The 21,674-nt window shown below is 43.4% G+C and overlaps 1 protein-coding gene across 5 annotated transcripts in view; it reads right to left on the reverse strand.

The window, feature by feature from the left end:
* The window catches only part of Cacnb4 (calcium voltage-gated channel auxiliary subunit beta 4), a 247,654-nt gene that overhangs the window by 42,567 nt on the left and 183,413 nt on the right, over positions 1-21,674 (reverse strand). For 4 of the 5 annotated variants that reach the window (XM_005068959.4, XM_005068960.4, XM_005068961.4 and 1 more), the window contains 2 exons: positions 3,672-3,791; positions 929-1,051 (listed from right to left, as the gene is read on the reverse strand). In XM_005068959.4, the coding sequence (XP_005069016.1) occupies positions 929-1,051; positions 3,672-3,791 (243 nt within the window). Of the gene's footprint in view, positions 1-928; positions 1,052-3,671; positions 3,792-21,674 lie in introns of those variants that run through there. The other variant, XM_040745343.1, reaches the window with a different exon arrangement.

The following is a 21,674-nucleotide window of genomic DNA, read 5'->3' on the forward strand; positions in this document are numbered from 1 at the left end:
CATGCACTAGGAATAAATACTGGTTCCACTGCAAGAGGTCCCATAGACTGTCCAGGCCTCCTAACTGTCACCCAAGTTCAGGAGCCCTGTTTAGGTCCTATGCTTGTTCCCCTAGACTTAGAGTCCCTTGCCCATTCTCCAGTGCTAAGCACAATGCCTGATACCAAACAGAACTATACCTGAGCACAAGTCAAGCTTCTGCTGTTACTATTTTGTTCTATACCTTTCTATATATGAGACCCGTGTCCTTCTTACATGGCTCAACCCTTCAAGCTCTCTTGTTTCCTAGAGTTCCCTGCCCTCTCTTAGCTTTAGCAATTTAAGGCCACAGTTCATAGTGTCTATCATGATAGTATCTGTCTGTAAAAAGTCTCTCCTGGATCCTGCTTTGCTACGAAATGCACGCTTCCTAAATTATATTCATAGATCCATGGGTCTATAGTCCCACAGATGGGCTGGCTATGTAGCATACACTAGACTCTGGATTTGTTTCCCAACACACACACACACACACACACACACACACACACACACACACACACACACACACACACACACAGAGAGAGAGAGAGAGAGAGAGAGAGAGAGAGAGAGAGAGGGAGGGAGGGAGGGAGGGAGGGAGGGAGGGAGGGAGGGAGGGAGGGAGGGAGGGAGGGAGGGAGGATGGGAGGGAGGGAGAATGTGTGTGTAGTGCAAAGTCCAAAACCCATTGCATCATTGCCAATGTTGAGAGTGCTCCAGGGTTGGAAGCTTGTGGCAATGCTTAGCTTGGAAATCTCAGTGAGGTGAAAGGATGTAGGGCCCCGGAGCATTAACTGAGGCTCCACACCGGCAGCTCCTTGGGTCTCCTCTCCTGTGGTTTGGCTCAGGCTGCTCCCCAGCTGTAGCTTTTTGGCAGATGAAGGGGTGCAGTATGTCCTACATTTACCTCTTTAATGTGAAGGAAGTCCTTGGCGTCAAAGGAGATGGCTGTGCTGGGAACGGGCACATCCTCATCCAGGGCACCACAGTAGCTCACATTCGTTTTCACAGCAAATGCCACAGGTTTGGACTAGAGACAGAATGCAGAACGAGGAGGGAGGGAGAGGGGAGGAGAGAGAAGCATTTTTCATATTGAAACATGTCACAGGATGAATGATGGTTCCAGGCAATGAGGAAATCACTTTCCAAAGAGGGATGTCCGCTGGGTTTTATAGTGGCAGGCCACATCCAGAAAACTGCAGAGGTGACTCTGGGAATGACTCATTCCTCTCAGCCTAGCTATTTCCCTTCTGTGGTACTTTCCAACATCCCCAATAAAGAACTGGTCCCTAAAGGACTGGGGAGGGGTGGACAGAGGTGGGGGCCATCTGCTTTGTTCTCCACTCTTACAAACTATTTAGACAATAACAGATACTCTCCAACTGTGAGATACAGGGCATGCATACTGGGGCCTGGGGAGCGCTAGGAAGACAGCTTAGTTGATAAAGTGCTTGCTGCACACAGACAAGGGACTGAATTCAGATCCCCAGCGTCTGTGACAAAAGCTGGGGGCAAAGGTGTGTGTGCATCTTTAATCTCAGCGCTAGAGAGGCAGGGACAAGGGGATTCCTGGGCTTACTGGCCAGTCAGTCTAGCCAAATGGAGAACTCCATCTTCAATAAGAGACCCGTCTCAATAGTAAGTTGGAGATTAGTTAGGAAAACACATTAACCCCAGACCGCCACACACATGTACGTAATCATGCATATGCACACTCCTGGGTACACGCACATGAACAGGTCCATACATACAAGACAAACATGTGCTAGGAAATGTACACTGGGTGTTAAAAACTTGAGGAGTGGGGAAAATAAGGTTTTTTGAAAGAGCCTCTGATATGAAAACCTGAGATCTTTCGCAGCTGACTCTGTGGTCTTGCCAGGGAAAAGGGGGCCACTGCGGGTTAAACCTAACAAGCAGGCTCTTCACCTGTTATCTTCCTGGCTTCTAACAGTTGGTTTTAAAACTTGCATATAAACGCCTACTGGTCAAGCACTCCTGAGCAGGTGCAACCTGTGGGGGCTAAGCCAGCCACAAGCCTGGGCTATGGTGCTGCCATCACCATTTAGGTGATGACACAGTAATGAAACAGATGACGAAGAACTTTTTCAAAACAAGAACTAGCAACAAGGTCTCTAAGCTCCTGGGCAGCTTTGCTATCGGTTTATTTATTTGCATTGGGAATATCACCGGTTAAGGTAGGACCCCAATTCAACCCTCTTTGGTTCCCTCCAGGCACTATGCAGCTGCCCCTCTATCAGAGAGCACCGCACAGAGTGTGTGGGAGCCGATGCCTCATTCATCTGCACCATTCTTCTCTTGCTTCAGTCTCTAAGAGATTTCATCGTAAAATAAAAAAGGAGGAAATTAACTTTAATTGGGTTTGTGAGTCTAGAAGTCAGAATGGTCCCTGCCATAGGAGCTGGTCATGGAAGCAAGACAACAGGCTAGCCACGAACGCTGTCTTATATGTTGTTATTGTGCATGAAAATTATTTTGAAAAAAGGATCTGTGTTATTAAAAAATAAGTTAGACATAGGTAGGATGGGAGAACTCTAACAACTCCTCTGGTTCTAAAAATCCACCCTGCAATTGGTTTCATGCTGCACCCGTGTCTGCCGGACGAGGAGGAGCTGAAGCCCATCTTGACTGCTGATGGCTTCTGTCTTTGCTGCTCTTATTTGTGTAGTTCACCAGGTCTGATGGTGCACATCGGCAGGCATTGTATTAAGCCCACAAGTTCAAGACCAGAGTGGGCAATGCAATGGACCCCTTCACAAACAAGCAAGCAAACAAAGTGATCTTCTGAACTTCATACTGAACTCGAGGTGGGAATCTGAAATCTAGAATCCAAAGAATATAGGAAGCAGTGAAACGATCCACAGCACAATGGTGTCTGTTTGGTGTATAACAAAGACTAGGTAGTGACTGGAGGGATCAAGGACAGAGGATTCAGGCTAGCAGCTCAGAAGGCTCCCTGCCAATACTGGGTGAGGTCAGCAGCTAGACATTGCAACACTACAAGGTTGGGAAATGACTAAGCATTACCATTCTCAAACAGAGAAAGGCAAAGGTTCACAGGAAATGGGCACCTGCAGATCCCACTAACCTCTGTGAGGGGAATATACAACAGAGAATCTAGCAATCCAAAGCCTTATTAGGATGGCTGGAAAACAAATACTCCAAAGAGACACCATGCTGGCTAGTTTTACGTCAAGTTGACATAAACCAGAGTCATTTGAAAAGAGGGAATGCCATTTGTAAAAATGTTCCTACCAAATTAGCCTGTAGGCAAGCTTGTGGAACATTTTCCTGATAAATGATTGATTAGTGTAGAAGGGCTCAGCCCACTGTGGGCAGTCTCACCCCTAGGCAGGTGGTCCCGATGGTATCAGAAAGTAGGCTAAGCACAGAGAGCAAGCCAGTAAGCAGAATTCCTCCATATCTTCAGTTCCTGCCTTCAAGTTCTTGCCCTGCCTGAGTTCCTGCTACTTTCCCTCAGTGATTGTCACCAGGGAGTTGTAAGCTGACGAACCCTTTCTTCCCCACATTGCTTTTGGTCAGTATTTACCAGAAACCCTAAAGCAGATGTGAGGTCGGATGCTGAGCGGTATGCCAGTTTTCAACAAAAGAAAGAGTGGGGAAGTCACCTTCGCTCTCTCAAGCTGGATAGCCGCTTGCTGTTCTCTCTCTTGCCGAATCGCTTCCCGGTCCTCTTCCAGAGAGACATCGGAATCCGATGGCCTGCTTGTATAGGAATCTGCTGAACCCTGGAGAAAGAGCATGGAAGGCTCACGTGAGGTGAAGTGTAGCTTCTTATGTTTTCACTGTCAGAACAGAATCCTGGGCGAGTGAGTTCCTTTCATTGGCATAGAATTCAATGCACACCCACAGCCTTAAAGCAGACATAGCCAGGCATCTCTGCTGTGTGGAAGGTAGCAAGGTTGTGAAGGGAAATATGTTGACTAGATTAGGATTAGGAAGGAAACTGCAATGAGAACATCGTGACAATTGTTCATGGAACTGAAGTTGTCTCCCATTCTCTCTTGTATATGCTAAGCAGCTAAGTGACAAGGGAAATTTGGGCTGTTTATAAGGACTAAATCTTACCTGTGTCTTGATGTCATCAATTTGTCTAGACTTCAACACAGCCATGCTACATTAGTAAAATGATATTCTAGTTTCAACTCTTTCATCATCATTCAAATAATGTTCTACAGCAGCCCATTTGTGGGGTTAATGTGTACACTGATCAGAAAACACTCTGTGAATGAAAATATGGATGTCCAAAAGCAAAGTCCATACCCGGGATGCTCTCTAATCAGCAACACCACCCAGTCTGCCTGACATCCCCAAAGGACTGGGGAATGACCAAGGTCACTCAGTGATCATGCAAGAAGGACAAATGAACACTGAGGGATCTGATTTAAAAGTTGTTCACTTTGCCACACAAAACAAAATAAAACAAACTAACCCCCAAAACAACAAAAATCCCCCACAATCCAACTGTGAAGACTTTATGTCCAACAGGAACATCAACCCACCATTTCCTTAAGCTGGCATCAGAAGATGGTATTTGCATATATGGTAACATTTGCGCAGCAGAGGCACTGAGAAAACTGGTTATTTGTTTGGCATGGTTAATAAAACACACTCAGCCAGTTTTGAAAACCATAGATCTAGCCTCTCAGTAGAGAGCATGCTATCTACTACACACATGTAAAAACAAAATAAGACAAGAGGTAGGTTAGTGGCACAGGTATGTAATTCCAGGCCTGCCTGGGCTACACAGTGCATTCAAAGCCAGCTTGAATAACTTAGTAAGACCCTGACTCAAAATAAGAAGTAAAATAGAAGGCTGGGGTTATAGCTCAGTAGGAAAGCCTTTGTCTAACATGTGTAAGGCTCTGGATTCAATTCCCAGTCATAGTTAGTTTCACACACACACACACACACACACACACACACAAAGAGAGAGAGAGAAACAGAGAGAGAGAGAGAGAGACAGAGAGATAGAGACAGCCTGAGGATCTTGGCTGCAGACATGAGGGAAAAGGCCAGGAAAGACTTCAGGACAGGTGAAGTATATGGGGATCCCTCAACATGGGAACAGCTCTGAGACTGGATGATACAGGATAAATCTTGTTGGTTACAGAGTCCTCATGACTTATTATTACATGCCATCTTTTTTTTGTTGTTGTTGTTTTGTTTTGTTTGTTTGTTTTTTAGAGACAGGGTTTCTCTGTGGTTTTGGAGGCTGCCCTGGAACTCTCTCAGTAGACCAGGCTTGGTCTCGAACTCACAGAGATCCGCCTGCCTCTGCCTCCCGAGTGCTGGGATTAAAGGCATGCGCCACCACCATCCGACCATGCCATCCTTTCATATGGCATGGATGGAGATTTACATTACATTTTGCCATCCAAACGGATTTATAAAGTTGACAGGTGCTTTTTATCTGCTCAAACATAAGGCAGAAAATCATCTTTAGCTGATTTGTACACACCACACATTCTATACTTGTGTTAATGCAGATATGTTACCTTTAAAAGTGTGAGTTTTCAAAAATAAAAAGGACCAGACACCAATAAAGACAAGTAGCCCATGTGATCCAACCTCACAAAATTCCAAACTCTATCCAGAACAACTTCAAAGCTGCTAGCTGAGATGCTCCAGCCTCACAAACTACACCAGCCAAGACTTCAGATAACCTCTACATTTTCCCATCACACAGGGGCTAAACAAAAAATATACAGTTAGCTCTCCCAGGACTTTGTCCATTATCCCAATTTTCTCAGGGTTCCCTAAAGATGTCATCACCCCCAGACAACAGGAAGCACTGTAGAGAACATGACACCCACATATCCAAGATGTAGAGTGGGTAGCTTCTGGTAATTTGCTGGCTTATAAATATTTGTTGTCATTAAGGGGGTTGGTTATAAGTTGTTACTGGTCATGGTTAGGGAAAAAACTAAACAAAGGAGGTTAGATTCAGGAATCTCTTTCGAAAAGAAAATAGGGGAGATACAAGAAGAGGATAAAAGGGTAGATTATTGAATTTACTTTTAAACTAAAAAAATAACTATTAATCTCAAATATTTTCCATTGGTATGGATTTTTGTATATTGATACCAATTTAAGGTTATTTTTGTTATACTGTATATGTTTTTACTCTTGTTTAAGGTACTGTACCTATGCAGTTCATTTAACAATGCAATGTAAAGTTCTAGTTCTTGAAAGCTATTTTTACAAACTGTTTAGGATAATTAAGATAACAATCAAACTTCTAGTAAGCATTATGTGTAGACAGAAATAAACCCTATTTAGCCTCATGTATTTTAGGTAGAGAGGTGGTTTCAAATACTTCAGAGATCTACAGAATATGGCATTTAGGATACTGTAATAACATAAGGCTTTTCATGATAGTGAGACACATCTGCTCCTGGCAGCACTAATCAAATTTAGAAAAGATGGTGGATGTTGAAGAACCTCCATATGGAGTTTGCTTTCTTTGTGGCAAAATTAGTCACTGGGCAAGAAACTTCCCGTGCCTTGGCTGCTGACAGTAAGCTGTCCATATTGGACAAGCAGAACACAAAAGAAGGCGACTGCTGAACTTTGCCACGACAAGGTAGACCAGTCCTTCAGATTGCCTGCTTCACAGAAAAGTCTGACAGATATTCTAGGCCTGTAGGCTAAAGATGGATACCCTAAGATTACAGAGGAACCTTGGTTGACTGTTTAGGCATACAGATAGCTCTGTCATTTCTATAATTTGGAGAGTTGTTTGCTCTGTACTTCCTGTTTACTCAGGTAATATTTTAACCTTCTCAGGTCTCTGATGGGGTTGAAGACTAGATAGTAACAACATTTTCTTCATCACCAAATTCCCAAAAATGAAACTTAAAGAGAGATGTAAAGTGTATAAAGTCAAGGACATAAGAGTTTAAGTTGTTTATCTAAGGAAATGTTTCTGAGGTCTAAAAAGATATTTTTATGATGGTAATACAAATTATGATAGAAAGTGAATGAGATACAAAACTTTACACTCACCAAGGTAGGATAGAAAATAGAGTATTTCTCCAAAATTGCCAAATACAAATGGACTGGACACTGTGAATGTAATTCTTACCTGATATTTGTTCTTATTGTTTATAGCTTTACTGTGTTGGAGTTAAAACTTTTCCTTTTTATTTAGACAAAAGGGGGAAATGTTGTGAGAAAATCTTTTTGTACACTGTAAAGATGCCTCTCTGCCTAAGGCACCTTCTGATTAGTTTAATAAAAAGCTGAACGGCCAATAGGTAGGCAGAAGAAGATAATCAGGACTTCCAGATAGAGAGAGGAACTGGGAGGAGGAATCCAGGTACTTGACTTTCACTAGCAGACTCAGAGCAGGTTAGCAATACTGTACTGAAGTAGAGTCATATGGCAGAGTGTAGATTAAAAATATGGATTAATTAATTTATAGGAGCTATTTGGAAGCAAGCCCAACCTAAAGGTCAAGCTTTCATAATTATTATAAATCCCCATGCCATTATTTGGGAGTTTGCAGTACAGAGAAAGCTTTGCTATAGGTAGAGGTTCCTTCAGAGAACCTAGTGAGTCCAGGTTCTACATACTGCCTCTATACTGGGCTTCCTAGTTCCCAGGTTACTCTGAACCACTCTCCTCCTCTGCAAGAGGACATATTATCTGTTTCATAGTATAAAATACAGAAAGACACATTGGACAGCCCTCCCTCCCTGAGTGTTCTCTATTACAAGGGTATGGGGTTAGATGACTGAAACTTTTCATTTAACATCAGACTCAGCAAGTGCAAGGCCAAGACTTAGCTATGCTTAATATTAAAATGCTACAAGACCCACCACATAATAAAAGCACAATAAATTAGCTTTCTTGTTTCCATTTACTACTGCTGGCCCAGGTCTATGTTGATTTTTAAAAAAAAGTATTAAAATACAATAATTTTTCAATTCACATACATGTAAAGTAGCTTGTGTGAAATGTGGCCATTTTTCTTATTGTAGCTATTCTAAAGCAAATGCACTATGATAAATGCTATGTGTCCAAATCCACGTGCTTACACAGTACTTTTCAAAGTGCCCTTCATAGAGGAAATGCATTTGTTAACCAATTCATAATTAAATTCCTCAGTGAAAATCTACTGGGGGGGATATGGAGCCACAAAAGGGATAAAAAGCAGGGTGACTTTGAGCCTCTGTCTAAAAAGAGGGCTACCTTGAAATCCTTCAAAACAGAGTTCTGTCCGAACACCAGCTTCCCAAATTTATGTACACATTTATAAAATCCAGACTGAGAATGAGAGACAGAGAGAAAAAACACTTTTAAAATATCAATGAATGAAGACAGTTTGTGTAGAGCTGTGGGGTGACCCATCCTGAGGTGTTGTGTTGCATGGGCTACACTGAGGCTGCATGGACCACAAAGTAACTAGAAAGTTTGCCGGGGAAGGGGGGACCCTGTGTTATTGGTGCTTATGTGCTGACGAAGGCAGTGCTCAAGATAACAGGTTGCCCTCAGGAGCAGAGGTGAGAACAATCTACCCTCATCACCCGGAGATGCTTTTGTCTTGAGACTACCTTAATGACTCTTAAATCCTGCCATTCAGTCATTTCTGAGCATAAAAAAAGTAACTCAAAGACTCCTGTTCATATTTCCAAATGTCATGAACTAGAGTGTAAACACCCCAGAATGAAATAAGTTCGATACTGCCAAATACGTGGAGGCTTCTGTTTACTTCTATGTGGGCAAGAACACGGTAACCCTGAGAGCACTCTGACACCCACTTCCATAACCACTGTTTCGTCACCGCAGTCACTCTGGACTGAGTCCAGAGTCACATTTCTTTGAACAGAAAAACCATCATGGCTGTCTCTCAGAGTTGGAGAGGCAGCAGAAACCCAACACTAAAGCCTAGATTGGACTGCGGGGTATGTTCGATTGGCTGGGCGTTGACTTGGTTTCTCTTTTAAAATTCATTTTAAATGCTTTATGTAAGCTGCATGAAAGAGTATAAACATGCCCTGGGGAAAGGAGAGACTGACAGAGGGAGGGAAGGAGGGATGGCTCTGCACATTTATGAATGGGGACAGCGAAGGACAAGGCAGGCACAGGGCGGCCTGGAGGAGATGCCTGGCCTGGCCTAGAAGACAGAAGTTCAAACAAACTGAGTTTACATCATCTTGTTTTGTTGGCTGTGGCTTTGGCAAGTTGTTAGGAACTTCTGAGTCCATTTCCTCCCTTTGCAGCAAGGTTAATTACATGTAAGTCAGAGCCTCCTACTGTTGGACTTGAGACAGAACATCATATTTTATCTCCCTGGGGAAAATTCAGGAAATGGAACAGTTAATCCTTGGCTCCTTTAATTTAAGATCTGGCAACTTTTCAACAGTAAATTTTTGGTTGTCCCTGAGTTCTAGGATATATTATTTCTCCCACCACATCCTCCTCTTCCTCCTGTCCTCTCCCCCATTCCTCTTCCACTTTTTAAATAGCTGTAGGGTATTGGGAGAAATCTCAGTCAGTAAATATTTGTTTTTCAAACACGAGGACCTGAGTTCAGATTCCTAGTAGCCACATAAACAGGTGGGCTCGGAAGCTCACACTTTCAGTGCCAGAGCTGGAGTTAGAGACTGGAGGATCCCTGGAGCTCATTCTAGCTCCATGACTGGAATGGCCAGCCATTCTAGCAAATTCAGTGAGAGGACTTGTCTGTAAAAAATAATATGAAGAGGTTCAAAGAAGATGTCCTTGTGTCTATGTGCACCCCACAAAATTTGTACCTCCAAACATTCACACCCAAGTGTATATACACAAAATAAACAACTTTATGGTAACTTACACACCATAAAATGCATTTAAACTATTTAATTAAAAATTGTGTGTGTGTGTGATATGGGGGTGGGGTTCATGCATGTCATGGTACATGTATAGAGGTTAGAGGACAACTTTGTGGAGTTGCTTCTTGTCTCTCACCTTTACATGGAATCTGGGGATCAAACTCAGGCTGTCGGGCTTACAAGACAAATGCTTTACAAGATTAGTCATCTCACCAGCCCCAGACCCACTCACTGCAATGACTTAATGAAATTAGAAATAATAGTTTTCATCACACTCTACTATAAAAACCATTTATACCACTTCAAAAGAAGCCTGTGTCCATTTTCAGTCTCTCTCTTCTCCCATCTCTAGTCACAGAAGCCCAATACTTATTAATCCTTCTGAAGTGGAAATAAGCTGTCCATTTTATGAGCAACTTTAGTAGCTGGATATAGCTAACATATATTATATCAGATTAAGGCAAGAAGACAGGAAGATCTAAAATTGCTTGACTGTAAAATGCAATGAGAGCAGAATGGAGTCTTGCTATTGTTGACGATAATGGATTTATAGTTCTTCAGTCATCTAACTGGTACTGTCAGGGTCCCTGTGTTAAGCATCACATGCAACTGATGGCTGCCATACTGTGGCAAGCAATAGGAGACACTCAAAATGTCAGTTTCCTGTCTGACATCAGACAAGTGAACCTTCAACTTAGTACGAAAACTATTAGCATTTCCTAGTGGTCTTTGTACTATTAGGATGATCATAGGACATGGACTTGCATCTGCGTCTCTCGGCTGAGCCTGCAGTAGCTTCCCAACGTCCCTTTCCATGCTGCAGAAGGAACACTGCCTCTTCCTGATGACTTCCCTCCCTATATTTCTCAGGATAGGGAAGTAACTGAACCACTCTAAGACAAAATACGTAAAAGGTTTTAGGTAGCTTCTGTCTTTGTAGATTGCCTCTCTCCCTCTTTCTTGCTGATTTTCTTTCTTCTGTTTGATCTCCTTCCAGAATCAGGTTCATGGATCCTTGCTAGAGCACCAAGCTTGTCAGGATCCTGACTGTATTTGAGTCCCAAGCCTAGTACATCAGGACTTTGTGGTAAGACACACACCTTCCCATCAAATCAATCTCTTCTTTGTTCCAGGGCTTAGTTAGACTGCCAAAATTTCAACTCGTGGATTTCATTAATCTCTATGTTAATGATAATTTGGTGTTTTAGACATTAGCTGATAGCTCTAAGATAACCATGAAAGTACTGTGTCCTGTAACTAGGCAACAAAGCCTAGGGCCATGGGCATGCTGGGAAAGCTCCTACTGTAAGTTCATCCTCAACACCACCCTTTTTTCAGGCATGTTCTCACTACTATGTTGCCAAAAGTGGCATGGAACTCACCGTTTTCCTGGCCCCGCCTCTTCCTGTGATTATAGCCATGTGTTATCAAACTCAGCTTGTGTTTTGTGGGGAAGAAACAAAATCTACATAGCCCAAGAATTTGTTATGTTGCCTTAAATTGTCTTCAAACTTGTAACCCCCTGACCCTCTCCTGAGGGCTAGAATTCCAGGTGTCCCACCCCTGTTGGAAGGTTTTCATTTTCATTTAAGTGATAACTTCTTCACAGTACTCACACTACACCCTTAAACATTATCCTTATGATTGCATTAAAATTATGTAAAGATTTGATATAAACACACGTTCTAGAAATAAAGTTTTGTCTTAATTTTCACTTGTAAAGTATGAAGTAGTAAATCCTTTAATCACTGTTTTACACAATTTATTTAAAAGGAAAAAACAATCAGTTATCAGGTTGGTCTACCTAGTTTGGTGACTGCTGTAACTGACCTGATGTCAGATGATGTTTCTTTGGATTGCCAGTTTGAAGAGACCCATCAATGGAGCAAACCAAAACTGACTACGCAGGTCCAGGGAGAGTGATGACAAGCAGGTCAGAGGTGAGAGTGGTGGTACTCTCTGCGGCCCTTAAGGCATTCTGGGAAAGGAGAAGCTGAGATGTGAGCCAGCAGGTTTGCAGGTTCAACCAGGCAGCAGGGGCTTTTATGCTGGCCTTGCCATCTTGAATCCAGCCTAGATAATCAAGATGAACATCTACCTTACTTCCTTTGTGTGATTAGAAACCTACAGGTCAAAGGTCCGTCTTCAGGTGTGTTGAACAAAGCTGGATCCTTCTAAAATGGCTGCCAAAGTGACTACCAGATGACCTCTGGCTTCATGATAATTCCATCTGTGTGCTAAGTGACAAACCCTCCAGTTCTATGACAGCTGACGGTTGTCATGGAAGCCACTTGAAAGAACCACAAAAGAAGGAAAATGCTCAGAACCTAACCCCCATCCACCTATTCCCATAAGTGACATGAATAATGCCCCTACTTGTTAGTCCATCTTTCCCCCTGTGTTGGCTTCTTCTCTCACTGTTGTGATAAAATAACCTGACAGAAGCAATTTAAAGGAAGAAAGGTTTACTACAGTTCATAGTCTGAGCATTCAGTCTTTCAGGGTGGGGAAGTCACAGTGGCAGGAGTGTGTGGCAGCTGCTCACATTGCACTACACAGCACAGAGAGGCCAATTTCTCCTCTTCATTTAGTGGGGTACCACAGCTGGAACCACAACCTATGAATGGTACCACCCGTAATTTAAGGTGGGTCTTCCCACCTCCCTTAACCCAATTTAGAAACTTCCTCAGAGACGTGCCCTAAGGTTTGTTGCCATGGTGCTTCTAAACCCCACCAAGCTGACAACAAATCATTCACACCTAGGTTCTTTTCTTCTCTAGCTATAATTTCATGATCCACAGGGGTTGAAAAGTTGATTTGAGAAGATTATTTCACATTTCTATTCTTGGCCAACAATCAATGTCTCTTTTACAACTCAATTGGCTTCCTCTTGTTACTGGTTCCACAACTCAAAGAAAGAAGGGGAAACAATACCTTTTGAGGGCAAAACTGGAAACAGAATGAACCAACAACATAAAAATTTGGAAAAGAACAAAAAACCTCATAAGTTGCTGTATATAGACAAAAATGGCTTTGATAGTCATTAGTGTGTGTGTGCGTGCATGTGTGTGTGTGTGTGCGTGCATGTGTGTGTGTGTGCGTGCATGTGTGTGTGTGCGTGCATGTGTGTGTGCGTGCATGTGTGTGTGCGTGTGTGCGTGCATGTGTGTGTGTGCGTGCATGTGTGTGTGTGCGTGCATGTGTGTGTGTGCGTGCATGTGTGTGTGCGTGCATGTGTGTGTGTGCGTGCATGTGTGTGTGCATGCATGTGTGTGTGCGTGCATGTGTGTGTGCGTGCATGTGTGTGTGTGTGTGCGCGCGCGAGCATGCGTCCGCTAATTGCTCAATCAATTAGCACAAGCAAAGAAAAAAAAGCCCTCTGTGGAGCTGAAGAGAAATAAAAGTTGTAAGGATCTGTGAGTTCAACAAGGACTTTATCACTGTAGGGGTGATGAGAATGAGGGCCAAGGCTGGGCTGGGGAAGGGAGGAGAGCTGCTGGAAGGAGCAGTGTCAAGTTGCCATGCTAATTATCCACTCTGCAGCCACACCCTGAGCAGCTTGGTCAAGTCTCTGACAGCTTGTGACAGTGCATGGGACACAGGCGTGTATCTGGGCTGAGCACTTGGCTGATCCCAGCGTGGCCTAGAGACATTAGCTTCGGCACGAGGTCTCCAGACAAGGGTGGCATCCCAAGCTCCACTAACGGAGTTTCAGCAGAGCCATCAATGAGGAAATCCTGCCTGCTGCCTCTACAAGGCATGCTGCCTGCAGCTCAGGCATCTCTTCAGTCTTATAAATATGGACTTCTCTGGTCTTCTGGAAAGTGGGCGATCCCTTTCCACATGTCCCCAAGAGTGGTTCACAGAGTGACCCAATCAAACCTTCTTTACACCAGGGTCTAGCTCCTTGACAGTCAGACAAGAGCCACAGTGACAACATGCGTGCTTCATCTTAGGGCAATCATGTCTTCAAAGACTCTCCCTCTGTCAGATAAAGCAAGAGCAACACACCCTGCTTTAAGAGATAAGAAGCAGGAGAGGGGGACTTGACCCACACCTATGCTGTTTTAGTAGCCTTAGGAACTGACAGGTGAAAACTCTTCCTAAGACAATGCCCTGGAATGGTTTTTTCACCAAGCAGCGTTTCTAACGGGAGAATGTACAAGTGGAGCTAACAGAACCTGGGTATTTCATGAAACTGAAGGGCAGGGGTCCCGGACATGTAGCTCAGTGAATAGTGTGTGGTTGGTACTCACAAAGCTCTGGACTATAATCTCTAGAGCCCCTCCCCCTAATTCCAAAATCAGCCCTGAGGTGGCCTAAGGTAAATTGAAACAGACTCAAGCCTTATCTTAGGTTGGGGTGGTGTCCTAGGTTTAATGGTCTTCAGAACTATGTCTAGGGACAGTTCACTTCCTGTTGCCTGTGAGATGTAGAACTATCAGTTACTTCTCCAGTACCATCTCTGCCTGCATGCTGCCATGTCCCAGGCCATGGTTATAATGGAATGAACCTCAGAACTGTAAGCAAGCCACCACAATTCAATGTTTTCCTTTGTAAGAGTTTCTATGCTTGTGGTGTGTATTCAAAGCAATAGAAACCCTAACAAGACATTGCTCTTCCAGAGGACCCAGGTTCAATTTCCAGCATCTACCTGGCAGCTCACAACTGTCTGTAACTCCAATCCCAAGGGTTCTGATGCCCTCCTATGACCTTCATAGGCACTACACACATGTGGTACACAGATTCAACAAATACATCTACACAAAATAACAATAAGTAAAATCTCAAAAAAAAATTAGAAATACTGCAATTCCTGAAGGTGTGGTGGTTCCTTTCATAGACACCATCTGGTGACCAAAATCCCCTCCAGGTAACTGATATCTCTACTTCTAGTTTCTTCCATGGAAGAATGCAGCTTCATGTCACAGGACATATATTCCAAGTCACAGCACTTCTTGCAGAATGGCCAACCCTCCACAGACTTTGCAATGCCCACTCACACTTGATGGGATTTGTCATTCTGTAAATCTGTCTCTCTTATTGGTTGTTGAATAAAGCACTGTTGGCCAATAGGAAATCAAGATAGGTGGGACTAGGAGTCGAGGAGGAGTCTGGAAAACAGCGGCAGAGTCAGTCACAATAAAGGACGAGGGAGAAGCAACATGTGGACCCTTCCTCAGGTAATCAAAGACCACAAGGAAATATTCAGATTAGCAATTATGGGTTAAGTACTTAAGTCAGAGCTAGCCAGTAAGAAACCAAGCAAATGGCCAACAGCTTATAATTAGTACAGTGTCCTGTGTGTTATTTGGGGGCTGAGACAGCAGCCGTACTCAAGCTGCTAACTGCGGTAGAAGCGGCTGGCAGGAAGAATACACATTACACATGCTATCAGCAATTACTGATCCCATCTGAAGTTTGGAGGGTTCAAGCCCATGGTGTCCCTGGGCAATGCTGGGGCCTCCCCCCCCCCCCGTTGGCTCACAGGGGAGCAGTGCACAGCAAACCTTGCTTTTCTGTCCTATCTGCTGTTCTGTGTTGTCTGTGTTTGCCTTCATTGCACTGACGGAAAAGAACTCATTACTACTGTAACCTCTGGAGCCAGGAAATGAAACTTTGATGAGAAGGCAAGACTTTACAGATGCTGTCTAATTTAGCCACCACAGAAACTCGAGAGTGGAATTTATTATCCGCATTGAAGTGAACGAGGCTTAGAGATGCTATGCAGTATACCCAAGGTCATGAAGCCAGTACAGCATGGTGAACCCTAGCTGATCCCCTGGAAGGCTCTTGCTAAGTGCCTACTAGTCAGGCCCAGCAGAGCTCCTGTAGCATTGATGGATTAGCAGGTCCTGAGGGTAAAGGCAGTTTAAACCCATCCCTCCCCAAACCCCTGGAATAAACTCACAATCATTTGAACTGATACCAAACATATGCAATCAACTGTTTTTGGTTTGGTTGTTTTGTTTTGAGATAGTCTTCCCCTAAAGGCCAGAGTGGCTCGGAACTCAGCATGCTGACCTCTAACTGGTGACCCTTCCACCTTTGCCTGCAGAGCTGCTGGGGTTAAGGCACACACTCTCATCAGACTCACAGATATTACTAAAGACAAGAGTGTCGCTACTAAACATGATCGTCTGCCTAGCCTTTCATTTACTGCTAATACATCCAAAATGAGCATGGTCTGATGTGAGAGGATAGCAAAAGTTCAGAGTTAGCCTGGTAAACTTGGTGGAAGCCCCAACACAGAGGAAAGGGGTAGCTGAGGCTTGTTATTTTTTGTTTGTTTGTTTTGTTTCTTTGGTGAAGTCAATTCACTGTTTTAGAGTTTTTTCTAAAACATCAATAGAGGTATAAGGCTTAAATTAATAAGTGTTAACAAAATTAAATGCTCAGTAATAAATTTAGGAACAATAAAAGGAATTGGTTAAAATGAAATTTGGAGATGGCATCAGCTTTATATGGCCATATTTTCTGTGGTCAGAATGTGGGAGGGTGAGAATCATGGATTCTAAAGAAATACAAGGCATATTACTTGCCCTTTAACAGCTTACAGTCAAGTGGAGGCTATGAAACATATTCACAAAACAGACCAATTCAGTGCTGAAATATGGTGTTCAAAAGAAGAAAAAGAAAGAAACAAGATCTACTGTATTGTAGGAAAGCAGAGTCAGGGATTCTGAGCCAAAGACGACTTGTGGAGAAGACAGGGCCTTGTCTGCCTCTCATGCTCTGCTGCTGCCAAGTCAAGAAGGTAGGGCCGGGTGTGCAAAGGCCCTGGCTTCGTGTTGCAGGAAGAGAAGTACAGACGTCCGTGTTGAGGAGCAGCAGCAAATAAAATGGCAGAGAAGAATAAATGGGATTTGCTGCAAACCAGGAAAGCCAGGAGAAAGGGTGTGCATGAGTCCTTGCAGTCAGGAGTGGACCGACTGTACCTGACTCAGTTGCAGAGCTTGAATGAGAGGACGCTAGCGGAGGCAGGAAGACCATAGCAGACTGTGTCTGGGAGGCTAGTAGGATGCTGGCAGTGGGAAAAGAGGAAGAAGGAAACCAGAAACTTTTGCCAAAGGACATATGAAACTGTTCGATAGGATGCTGGGGACTGTGCAATTTATCCACTGCCGAGTGTGTGCAAAGTTTAGTAGTTGACTAAATAGGACAAGATAAGGAAACACACATTTTTAAGTTGGGTCATTTTCACCTTAAAGATATTTTGGTATTTTGTCTTAAATTTTTTTCTTAAGATGGGGTCTTTCCATATAGCCAAGCAGACCTTGAAATCACTGCATAGCCCAGGTTAGCCTGAATCGTCAATCTTCTTGCCTCGGCCTCCCAAGGGTTGGGATTATAGATTTGAACCACCAGCCCTGTTGTGCAATTTCAAAAACTGTTTTAAATCCACCAAGAACTATTATTGCTGTTTAATTCATCTTGTGCTGTCCAGTTGAGACAGGGAAACACACATCAGCACTAACTCAAGAAATGCAGAAGTGGGAAGGTTTTAAAATGTTGAATTGTTCATCTAAGGAGTCCGCTTAATCATCACTATCCACTTCGATATTTTTGTGAAAAGGTTTTTCAATGTAAGTCATGTGAATCCAAGGCAAGACTATCCATTATAAACAAGACTAAAATGAGTAAAAACAAAAAATTCCTTCTTGCTAAAAAAAAATCATGAAGGACATTTTAAAAAATGTGACTGGAGTTTTGAAAATTGCTACCAAAATGTGTCCTGATAGTTGTTCCAGAAGTTATTTATAGCCAAAGAGCAAAAGAGTTGACAGTGATGGACAAGCAAAATGTCTCTGTAAGTGGAGGCTGGGGGTTGTAGTACGAGTAAGAATTTGAGACACAGGCTTTCCTCAATTAAGCCTTCATTGTTTCCAAGTGCTTCCAGGGAGCTTGGCTTTATTGAACAGTCTACCGCTCTCTTTCAAAGTGGAACTTACTTGACAGAACCTCCTCCAACTCGCATGGAATGATGCAAAGATGCAGCGTGTGAAAACGAGATGTTCACTGGCAGAGCACACACATACTTTAGCAAGAACTGTGTCAGGGAAGAGTCATCTTTCTGAATACAGGAGACTGCAAACACGTTTCTGGGCGGGTAACACCAGCACCTGTCTTTCAAGGGATGGTCAGCCTCAGCTCACCTCAGAACTCCACAGTAGAAACCCCTCACACATGAGGGCACTGGGAGGGTTCACAAAGGGACCTGCAGAAACTCCTGTGATCATGCTCTTGAAGGCACCGAAGGCTGAGTCAGGAGTGGTGGCAGCACACAGTTGTAACCCCGGCACTCAAGAGGCTGAGGCAGGAGGATCATGACTTCAAAGACAGTCTAGCCACATACCAAGACTTTGTCTCAAAACATAAAAACAAACAAACAAAAAAAATGAAAGACTAAAAGTACAGCCAACTTGTACCCAGACTACTAAATAAAGAAAATGCTTGGTAATACTAAAAGCCTGAATTAGAGATAACGAAAATTAAATATGCATATACCTTGGCATATTATCTCTCTCTGGAAAATATCACAACAATATTATTTATATTTTGGTTTCCACTTTAGCCACCAGGAAGTTCAGAGCTAAGTTCTAACTTTTCTCTCGATATAGATCTTTCTTAGTTTATATTTCATTTTCTTTCAAAAAGATACATTTATTATTTTATGTGTGTGAATATATGTATGTGTACCACATGCATGCAGGTGCTCGTGGAACCCGGAAGAGGGCATCAGGGCCCCTGGGGTTGCAGACAGTTGTGAGCCGCCATGTGCTTGCTGGGAAGCAAACACAAGTCCCCAGAAAGAACAGCCAGTGCTCTTAGCTGCTGAGCCACCTCTCCAGTCTCACAAGTTGTGTTGAATTGCACGTATGCTGAGCAACTGCTCACAGGCAGCTGGGGTATCTTCTTCATTTTCGTATCCCCAATGTGAGGTGACAATAAACATTTGTAAGAACGAAGGAGAACGAGGGGAAAGGAAGTACAAAAACAACTTTGCATTGCCCCAGTATTGCAGAGCATCGCACCAGCCACTTGGAGTTGCAGTCAATAGAGAAAAATGCTTGCATGCAATTTTTCAACTCTACTGCTGCAAAAACTGATTAAATTTTGTGTTTCACTGAGTTCATCCATTCTTGATTAATTGAGTAGTTGAGCACTTCCAGTTACATGTGCAGCTGGGAATTCCTCTAGCTGCCATTAATTTTGCTAAAGATTCAAATCGTCAGTATTTTTCTGCTGAAATGGTTCCACTGTTTTTCTTCAGCCAATCAAAGCCAAGTACAGGCATCGCCCATTACAGAGAAACAGCTGAATAACTTACAAAAGTTGCCTCATTGGTTACTGTCATCACAGATGCAATGCTACCCTAGTTCCTCATATGTTTTGCTAATCAGATGGGTATATCGCATACATTAGTGAGCCCTGACATACAGGCAGTAATAAAACAACTTGAGGGCCAAAATACAAGTAAATACTTTTCTCTGGCTTCCAGGATGACTTAGTTTTGTGGAAGGAAAGATGCTACAGTTAAAAATTCATACTACATCTCCCAGTGAAACACCCCAAAATATACTACAGCCTCCACCCAAAGTAGAGCTAGACAGCTACAATGCCCCCACAGTCTGTAATCAAATACTGAAGAGTGAACAAGGTACAACTCATTTGGGCTGGAGGCCACCTGTATGGTACAAATGCATGCTAGATACTGTGTTCTTAAATACAAGATAAGCTGTAGACAAACCTAAGATGCCCCAGGAAGACAGACCAAAGTATTCAGCCCTGTGCCCAGGAGGCCTTTCCCAAAGCTGGGCCCTAACCAGTCAGTCTCTTGTTGAAATTTAAGAAAAAGTGCACAAGAGAAAGACACTATGCAACAGGGTTCAAGCAGAGGGGTTCTTTAATTAGGGAAAGGGATCATGAAAAGAGGAAGAGGGAGGGAGGAGACTGGCCTCCAGGGACAGGAGCAGCAGGAGAGAGAACAGAGGGGCAGAGAGAGGGGGGAACAGCCAGAGAGAGGGAGAGAAAGAGAGAGAGAGAAAGAGGAGGATGGGAGGTGGGTAGGGCCCTTTTAAAAGGGAACATAGTGAATATGCACAGGTGATGCTCTTAGTGGCTGCAGCTGAGGGCATATCCTGTCAGAACCCCAAGGGCAGTCCAGTACAGATGCCTGAACACTAACACTTGTTACCTGCCACCAATCTGTTTGTTAATATGTTGTATTTCATGTGTACAATTTCACACATGCTATGGATAATATAAAATGCACATCACTTCGACCTAAAACACACCTTCCATCTGTCACTGATCTCCTAAACTGACATCCAACTTGCTCTGTAGCAGATGAGAACAGCTCATAATCCTACAAAGGGGATGGCATGGTTGTCACAGCCAAGGGTTTGCAAGCCTAGGACAGACATTGTGCTGTCTTTAAATCTATCCACACATGCATGGAACATGAATAAGCATGTGTAAGCTAATATAACAGAATGTTCACAAATGTGTCTTAGATCTCACAACAGAAAGCAGACGTCAAGCTGAGCTTTTGGCTCCTTCAAGCACTGGTTGCAATAGCACCACAGCACCTCTACCTCTCAATGAGAGCTTTCCACAGCCTGCAGAAATGTCCCTGGTGGAAGAACACATGACCTAGTGGTGCTGAAACATGCAGAAATCCAGGGCAAGAAGGAATAGATGTCAGGATCCAATCAGTGACCAGAAACACAGCTGTATCACTTTCTGCCTGAAGGATGCTATGGAAGCATTCACACAATGGAATATTCCATTTCTTTTGTCAGCCCATCCTCACCTCAGCAGCTATATCATGCAGGCATCCACCTCTAGCAAATGCAGAAGATTCAGGATGTGAAAACTGGCATTTTCCTCTTTATAGAAAAGCACCAAGGGATAGATACTACATCAATAAAAATTACTCAGATGCCTCTTTATTCTTGGCCCCAACTGAAGCATAAATGATGGTGTCAGAACATGTAAAACAAAACAACTCATCGGCCTCCTTGATAAGAACATCGCACGATTCAGCACAAGAGTTTTAAAATTAGAGCAGTTTTCTACAATAGCTGACTTTCCTATGAGTAAGAGCAAAAAATAAAAATCATTTCTCACTGTTTTGCAGGGATGAAAACCCATTGTCTTTTGCGTGATTGCCTAAGAAAAAAAATCATTATTGAGTATTAATACCTACAGAAGTTCAAAAATGCATCAGTGTTCATGGCTAGAACATCTCTTTCAGTGTTACTGTAGTTTTAGGAAGCACCTAAGCCACTGTAATTGGTAGGAGTGAAGATGGAGAAAAAGCTTAGGCTGGAGATCTTGTTGTTTCTCTAAGGAGTGAAGGCACAGTCTTAGTGTAGCAACGAAAGGTGCTGCTGGTTTGGATTGCCCTAGAAAGCTTCTCTTTGTCCAGCTTCCCCTCGCTCCACCCTAGGCCTATTCGCCAGCTCCCCTGGTGCTATGCTGAAAGGCTTTAGCCCCCTGCTCCCCAAACGCCCCATATCCATCGGCTTCACTGTGGAACTGCACCTTCGATACTGTCATCTCAACTCCCACTTGTGCTGCAATCGTATGTGAATCGCCTCCAGGTTGGTGTTGCTGATGCTCCCCTGTAGGCTAGCTCAGTTGCCACTAAAGTCTTCATGGGCACTTGTCACCCAAATGTGGATTCCCAGCACACACCTTATGCACCCTCTGAGAGGAGGCACCATGCTGGACTCATGTCTCTTTTCCTGGAGGTTAAGCTCGGACTTGCTTTTATCCATGCTTACT

This window comes from Mesocricetus auratus, unplaced genomic scaffold (assembly GCF_017639785.1).
Source record: "Mesocricetus auratus isolate SY011 unplaced genomic scaffold, BCM_Maur_2.0 Super-Scaffold_100004, whole genome shotgun sequence".
In the NCBI taxonomy this organism is placed as follows: domain Eukaryota; kingdom Metazoa; phylum Chordata; class Mammalia; order Rodentia; family Cricetidae; genus Mesocricetus; species Mesocricetus auratus.